The 8,009-nt window shown below is 36.9% G+C and overlaps 1 protein-coding gene across 1 annotated transcript in view; it reads right to left on the minus strand.

Moving 5' to 3' along the window:
- Window positions 1-2,129: 2,129 nt before the first annotated feature.
- LOC107703403 (guanine nucleotide-binding protein subunit alpha-12) overlaps window positions 2,130-8,009 on the minus strand; it is a 33,690-nt gene continuing 27,810 nt past the window's right edge. Inside the window, exons 3-4 of the mRNA XM_016506018.1 lie at window positions 5,507-5,557; window positions 2,130-4,746 (exon numbers count right to left, since the gene is read on the minus strand). Coding sequence (XP_016361504.1) covers window positions 4,177-4,746; window positions 5,507-5,557 — 621 coding nt within the window. The 3' untranslated portion in view covers window positions 2,130-4,176. The remainder of the gene's footprint in view (window positions 4,747-5,506; window positions 5,558-8,009) is intronic.

Raw genomic sequence — 8,009 nt, forward strand, 5'->3', positions numbered from 1 at the left:
TCTTTTCATCCAGTAAATGAACTGCGGACCTAAACCACAGTTCAACATCTAATGAATTATATATTCACATCTGTGTGAAACGAACTGCTGTTCCAAATAGGTATAGGCTATGTAAAGTTACACTTGTATAACCTCCTCAAAAGGCCTTAATAATAATAAATTTAATGCATCCCTGCTAAATGAAAGTATTAATTTCATATAAATAAATAAACCAAATGAATGGCCACTTATTCTTCTGCAAGCAAAAGCCATGAACTTGATATTGGACATAATTTTCTTTATAATCTTTATAGATCAAAAATTAAAACGAATCAAATATAAGAATCGTTGTATTTTTTTTTATTTTATTTTATTTTATTTTTTTGTTTCTTTTTCCTCTAGCAAGGTTTAATTCCATGTTCTAAAGGAGATTTTCAAAATGTTGTCTTTTAAGTAGACAAGCGCTTCTTTACACGTAACCAGTAGGGGGCGCTCTTGTTGCAAGGAGTTTGAAGTTCATATTAGTTTGTCTTCCGTTAGTGACAGATTTCCCAGTCATACAAGAGTCAGGTGATTTGTTCTGTCTGGACAAACTCTGGCCACCGCACAATGATTGGTGTCCTTCTAGCTATGTTTTTGCGGCTGCGATTAGATTACTAACAGTAAAGTTCCCGTAGGCACATCTTTTCCAGCTAATGTCAGAGCTGACATTTTATTTCACTCCTTAATACTGGAAAAATCACTGTTGGATGTGTATTTGAAAGCCCAACACAGGCCTAGCAGGCAGATTAAAGTAAAGGGCAGATTGAAACATTGTTAAACAGTCTGGCAATGACTGCTGCCCTTATTTATTACTAAATATCAGCATTCAATTTTGAAGTGCAATGAAAGGCAGCCTGGAGGAAAAAATGTAAGTATAACACAAGTCATGAGTTTTACCTCACGCAAATAAGCCATGGTCGGCCCAGAAAAGGCACTTTGTGTGCTTAGACATTATCTACTTCCTTGAGCCGAGGATTTGTCAAGGGCTACATGGGGAATATTTGTTTAGATGTGTCTTACCATAATAGGACCTCTTTGTTCATAGTCAAACATGAGCTCCCTCACAGGAAAGAAAACATTCTCAGCAACTCTTATATGACAATAAAGCCTAAAATAGCTGGCTACAAAGACGGGTGGCGTTTTGAAAAAGATGCATCTACGCTTGAAGTTAAAATTGTACTTACTGAGCACAGGCCCCAGTTGGGGGTAACACTTCCTCTGCCACTTAACTCTTGCATAACCTGTTTATTTGTCTTTGTTTGAACTTGCTCCCAAAGCCATGTGTAGGAAATGCACAGTGTGGAGACAGTTCGGTTTTTCATATATGGGAAAACAGCAGATTTAAACTTTACACACAAATAAGACACCAGAAAGCTAATGGTAATAAGATACAGAAACAACATTAATGTCAGATAATCTATCCTCTAATATACAAACGCTATTGGCCTAGTTGGGATGTGACCCAAAAATGAGTCATATCCTATCTCACCACAGACAAAATGTAAATAATGAAATGCAGCTCTGGTCATATATGTCAAAGACTGATTGTCCAGTCAAACGGAGGTAAATTCATCTGTCACATTGCCTGTGATTCATTTTAAAAACGTTTTGATTTAGTTTTGTTTGATCAATAATTTTGGGGTTGTCGTAAAATGACATTCATCTTCCTGTTTTTGTTATCAGTAATGTACATCTGTGTTACATTTTTCTGTTATTTAGTAAATGTTTATTGTATTATTTTTCACATCATCTGTGTTGGTCTTTGTGTCAACAATCCTGTGCGTCATCTATATATGAGTATTGGTCACTTACAATTAACTCTGATTCATCTTGTGGATTACTATTGTACAGTCTGCATTATCATGGTGATTTTGAATGTTAAAAGCAGATTTTGAATGGTATATTAATATATCTTTTATATACAGGCATTATATGCCATCCCATCATTTTTTTTTTACTGTTAATATCTGGCAACCACAGCTGCCTGTATTATTTTTTACAGTAAATTAAACAGCATATTTTTAAAGTGCATATTCAGTTGCAATATGCAGTTGTATAGGAACAAGGCCAAAAGTATAACTCAACATTTTATTGTATTTATACAGGTCTTATATACAAAACACACATATAATGAAGTTAAAATCTGGAATTTCACACTTTTTACAATCACTGGATACATAAAACTTTAGGGAAGCAAAATCTGAAAGTTGAAAAAAGTACAGTAAAACACTAAAAGAGTGTTGAAGTAGACATCCTGTTAACGGACACTCATGAGATCCTAAAAGGGACAAAACACCAGAGCAGCAAATGTAACGTAAATACTGTAGTTAAATCACCTTCAGTAGATTGAAATCACAACTGGAAATAGTTTCTTTGATTATTATTCACCAATTATAATTAATATCAAATTAATTACGCGCCATATGCTTATCTTGATTGTAGGTTTTAACAGCCTTTATACTGTGTCTGTGTTTCTTTTCCACTATTTAACTTTCAAACTCTCCCAATGGATTTATGGTCTTAAAAGAGGAAACAAGGACAAACACAGTCTTGAATTAAAGAATCCAATCGGCTTCTTTATGTGCACAAGAGGAGCCAGAGATCTTCCAGTAAATGCATGTGTTTTGCTCCCACTAGGAAGAGCTGTCAGGGACAAAGGTTTAGGGTGTGTCCAATATCTCAAATCAAATCCCTTCCTGCCAACTTTCAGTAAGCCAACATGGCACTGCAGTGATTATGAGGAAGGACATAATTTAAATACCTTTAGGGCACAGAGAGACATTGTCAATGCTGTTTTGCAAGAAATGAGTCACAGTTTCCATTGTAGTCCACAAACAAGAAAGAATGCAAGAAAATGGCTTGATGCTTTTGTTAAAACTTGAAAACTATTTGATAGCTTATCTCAAGCTTTCCCTTAACACAAAACAATGGCAAAAACAAAATTCTGACAAGTGGACACCTGCACTGAAATTGAAACCGCTGGTCCTCCGAGGAGACTGTGAGTCAGCGACTACTTCTGATGACAAAACCAGATCTCTGGAAAATGGATCAAACTATGCCACAACAATTACTTCTTAGCATTGGCAGACATCCCCAGGAAGTCACTTCACACCCCGTTCATGAAGTAGTTCAAAAGAATAAAACACAACATGGGTGCAACAAATTGGGGGCTCGTCCGGGATCGCAACTCCAGCTAAAACCAAAAGCCCACATCTGTTCACAGCTGACATTCATCAAGATCCAGAGAATAAAACTCAGTCCCCGAACAGCATCGGGTTGACTCCCTCTGAAATCTCCTTATAAAATCATAAACTACATAGGTTACATACATTTCGAGAGGATTAACATCATATGAATACTCAAAAGTAAATATGCTGTGCAATAATGACATTTAAAGAATACCATTAATGCATTATTTAAGTTAGTGGTGTTAGGCATAACCAGTGATTTGACCCTACTCTATACTTCAAAGCTTGTAGCTTAACTCGAAGAGACACATAAAAGCAGAAGAGACAGTTAACATGTACAAAAGCTGTTATTCACTCTATGTACAAAAACCCTGCTTAGTTGTTAATGAGAATTTTGCATGTCATCTATAAACTCACAAGTATAGATAAAGCAAAATGTGATTTAAATGTTAGATTAAATAAAAAATAAACCTGTCAGGTGACATGAAATTAACTACTTGTTCAAGCAGGATGTTCAGTGCAGGTTTGCTATTGATATTTAGGATGTTATTTGGGAGATGAGCCAGTGTAACGTTATTGTGCATTGAGATTATCCTTGAGGAAAGAGGTGAAAATTCTCTATAATGATTAATTTTCAGTCTGCTTCATTTTCTTTGCAGTGACAAACTGTAATACCCTCAAATGTTCTTGGCTTTTCTACCATCCAAGGTGTCTTCAAACTTCCTGTTTCACGGGAACACATTAAAACGAGTGAGGACAAAGAGAGATTCATGTCATTTTTATACGCCATGTCTCAAGTATAAAGGACTGGATATTGGAGTACATGATTAACTAACACATGATGTTTCTCCTGCACAGTTGTCAAGGCAAAATGGGTTCAAATTAAATCCAGAAGGCATTTTTTGCTGCAATAGGATGGGAAACAGACTCAAACAACGGCAAAACTGATCAAAAATTACTGTAAAAGTCACTGCAACATTATGTCTTTAAGGTTCTCCTGAAGAATTGTGTCTTTGACGGCATGAAAGACGAAGCGAATGTTCTCAGTGTCAATGGCAGTGGTGAAGTGGTGGAAAAGTGGCTTGCTGCGGTTGCGACGTTTGCGGTTGAAGCATTGCACAAGATAGGCCTGCACGTCCTCCAGTCGGTGAGGGTCTCCTCGGAAGTCGGAAAAGTGTTTGCTAATGTTGACTTTGCGTACCTTCTCCACCAGAAGGTCCATCTTGTTGAGGAAGAGGATTATGGACACATTGGAAAAGAGCTTGTTGTTGACTATGGTCTCAAAGATGTTCATGGACTCCACCAGACGGTTGGTGCGGCGGTCTTCCATCAGCACCTGGTCGTACTCGCTGGAGGACACCATGAAGAGGATGGAGGTGATGCCGTCAAAGCACTGAAACCATTTCTGTCTCTGAGAGCGCTGGCCACCCACATCTACCATCTTAAAAGGGATCTTCTTAATGACAAAATCATGCTCCACAATCCCCTTGGTGGCCTTCCTGGCCAATAGGATGTCCTGTCGGCTCGGTACATAATTCTGTAAGAAAAGGTTGAGTAAAATTGAGTGAGTAGCAAATACATTCGGTTTGTCTTTAGATAGCAGGATTGTTTTCAGCACAAATCATACAGATTTTTAGCAGTTCTGCTAAATTTATCTGAAATATTTTTTATTAACAATTTTATTATTTGCACAGGTCTTTTAGAGTATTTTTTTTTATGGTTCACATTCTACTAGGGTCTTTTTCCATTTGTGCAACCTAAAACATACATACTACACTTAAACATTCGGATATTTTTTAAATCTATGTGGTCAAAAGTAAAATAAGAGAAGTTCCTATAGGCAATCTTTTGTACATACAACCTCTTAATGAAAATTGCCACAAGGGCAGACAAAATGATCTTCAAAGCAGCTTTCATAGGGCCCACATCCCACCCAAACTAACATGTATTTGTTTTGTCATTGGCCTTGGTTTCCATGCTCACACAAAACACTTCCAGGCCTTTTTTTTAATCACTCATATGAGACACAGTATGTGTTCTTGGCAACCTTGGCCAATATCAGTCTCAAAGAGACCATTCTTCTTTCATTTTCAGTGTCTCCAGTCTTCAGTGCCACCTCCTCTGCTGGGAAACACTTTATAAAAAAACACTATTCTGACTAACTATCTATCTTTCTAACTATCTTTCCAGATGACTATCTTTGTTTATTTAATTGATGTATCATTATTAGAACAGTGAATGATCATATACCATGAAGATCTGGCACCACTAAATAATGTTTTGCTATCATGACTCACCAGTTGTCCAATCCAATCCAAGTTGTCCAGGAAATATTTCACTGATTCACTCTGTAAAAAAAGGCCACAAAAAAAGACAGGGTTTTACTCTGTGTGCAATAACGGACATTTCAGCTTATTCACATTTATGATTTAATTTAAATGAAGCAGAACAAACTAAACAAACTAAGTATGATAATTACATGTATTTCTGGGGTGAAGTCTGGAGTCCATAATATACATTTTTGGAAAGAAATGAGGACTTTTATTCAGCAAGGATGCATGAAATTGATCAAAAGTGACGTGATTCGTACTGTTACACAAGATTTCTATTTCAAATAAATGCTGTTCTTTTGAACTTTCCATTCATCCAAAATCCTGACAAAAAGTATCACTATTTACACAGAAATATTAAATGTAATATTAATAAAATAAATAAATAAATAAAATATACAAATGTTTCTCGAGTAGCAAATCAGCATATCAGAATGATTTCTGAAGGATCATGTGACACTGAAGACTGAAGTAATGATGCTGAAAATTCAGCTTTGACATCACAGGAATAAATTACACTTTAAAGTATATTAACATAGAAAACTGTTATATTGTTATATTGTGTTAATGTTGCACAATATCACTGTTTTACTGTATTTTTGATCAAATAAATACAGCGTTGGTGAGCATAAGAGACATCATTTAAACATATTACAGACCCCAAACTTGTATAGCTCTTCTACTCAGGCAGGACAATTAAAGTCTATAGAAAACACATTCTCAGTTCTTATTCTTCTCACATAGTGATTTATTTGCAAAACTCTCTTTTAACATTTTTATTAAAACAAATAGGGCAACACGATCCCAAAAGCTGTTCTAATTCAGGAATGGAAAGTCTAAAAGTAACAGGATGTTCCTATCTTTGTCTGAGAGCTATGCGGGACACTCATACCACATAGTGCCCGTCAGCAGAACTCCAGTTAACTCTATAATGTAGCTTTTACACATAATGCTCATAATCTCCTGTTACTTCATAAAATGCTGTGTGGGGTGTCAGATGAAAAATCATTCTCAAGTATTGCTCCCTTGGACCAACATTTGGTTAAGGAAAGGAAAGGACATGACATGTGGCCAAGTAGGGTGTCCCATACTTGGAATTTGTGCTCTGCATTTAACCCATCCAAGTACACACACACAGCAGTGAGTAGTGAACAAACACACACACACCCAGATCAGTGGGCAGCCATATTGCTGCAGCGCCCGGGGAGCAGTTGGGGGTTCGGTGCCTTGCTCAAGGGTCTCATCTCAGTCGTGGTTTTGAGGGTGGGAGAGAGCACTGGACATTCACTCTCTCCCACCTACAATCCCTGCCAGACCTGAGACTCGAACCCGCGACCTTACAAGTCCGACTCTCTATCCATTAGGTCACGACTGCCCCTGTGCACATTAGCACAGTCTGTTTACATTACAGAATGATGGCTCTAATAAATGGATCCTATAATATCCAAACATTACAAATAACAGGCACATGAATGCCTGCAGGCACTATGTGTTGAACTCAGCTCAGACTTTCACTCCTATAACTACAGGAGATTCAGGTCAGAGGTCGAAGCCCAATTCATATATAAAGCTGACTGATGAGACGTCTGAAGCTCAGGGTGATCGGAGTCAGTACAGCATGTTCACACTGGTCTCGTCCAAGAATCAGTTATGTCTGCTGCCTTCATAAGCCACAATCTACTGATAACTGCATTTATTGTCCAATATCTGGAGACTTTTCCAAGCAAAAAAACAGGTTCTGTCTTAATAGAATGGACTCCCTAGAATGAAGCAATAGAGAGATGAACTAAACTGCTGTGTTGAGCATTATTTCCTGACAAAGTTGTTTTCACGCAGGCTTTTGGATGGCAGACACTGCAGCCTTGGCGTTTCAGTGAACATTGTCTGGAAAAGCAAATTGTGTCCTCTAGTTTGTGTGTTTCTCACAAAGGCCCCTGGCCTGGCCCATGTTCCCAACAGGAAACAGCTGTGTGTGAAAACAGGGGATTAGTCGAACAACGCTGGCCCTCTATAACAGACTGAAGCCCAACACCCCAACCCTACACACAACACACATACACCGCACATCATAAGAGCTTAATGTAACGCAGGAAGGAAATCACATAGATATCTGATAGCAGCTCACACACACACACACACACACACACACACACACACACAGACAGACACTTCTATAAATTATTTTCAAAATTTTTATTCATAATTATATATAATTCTATCATTTAATAATAATATTTCAAAACCAAAAACAAATATTTTATATTTTACATATTGCCCATATATGATACATATTTTATAGGGGAACATAAAAATGCAAATATAATTTGCAATATCATTAAATATCTTTTTTTGGGGGGAAATATTAAATTGCTATGTAATGTATTCATTTTTTATTTATATGATCAAATTGAAAGAAAAAAATACACAAAGCCCAAAAGTAAAAAAAAAAAAAAAAAGTAAAAAAAAAAAA

Source organism: Sinocyclocheilus anshuiensis, unplaced genomic scaffold, assembly GCF_001515605.1.
Source record: "Sinocyclocheilus anshuiensis isolate Anshui unplaced genomic scaffold, SAMN03320099.WGS_v1.1 scaffold58, whole genome shotgun sequence".
Lineage (NCBI taxonomy): Eukaryota > Metazoa > Chordata > Actinopteri > Cypriniformes > Cyprinidae > Sinocyclocheilus > Sinocyclocheilus anshuiensis.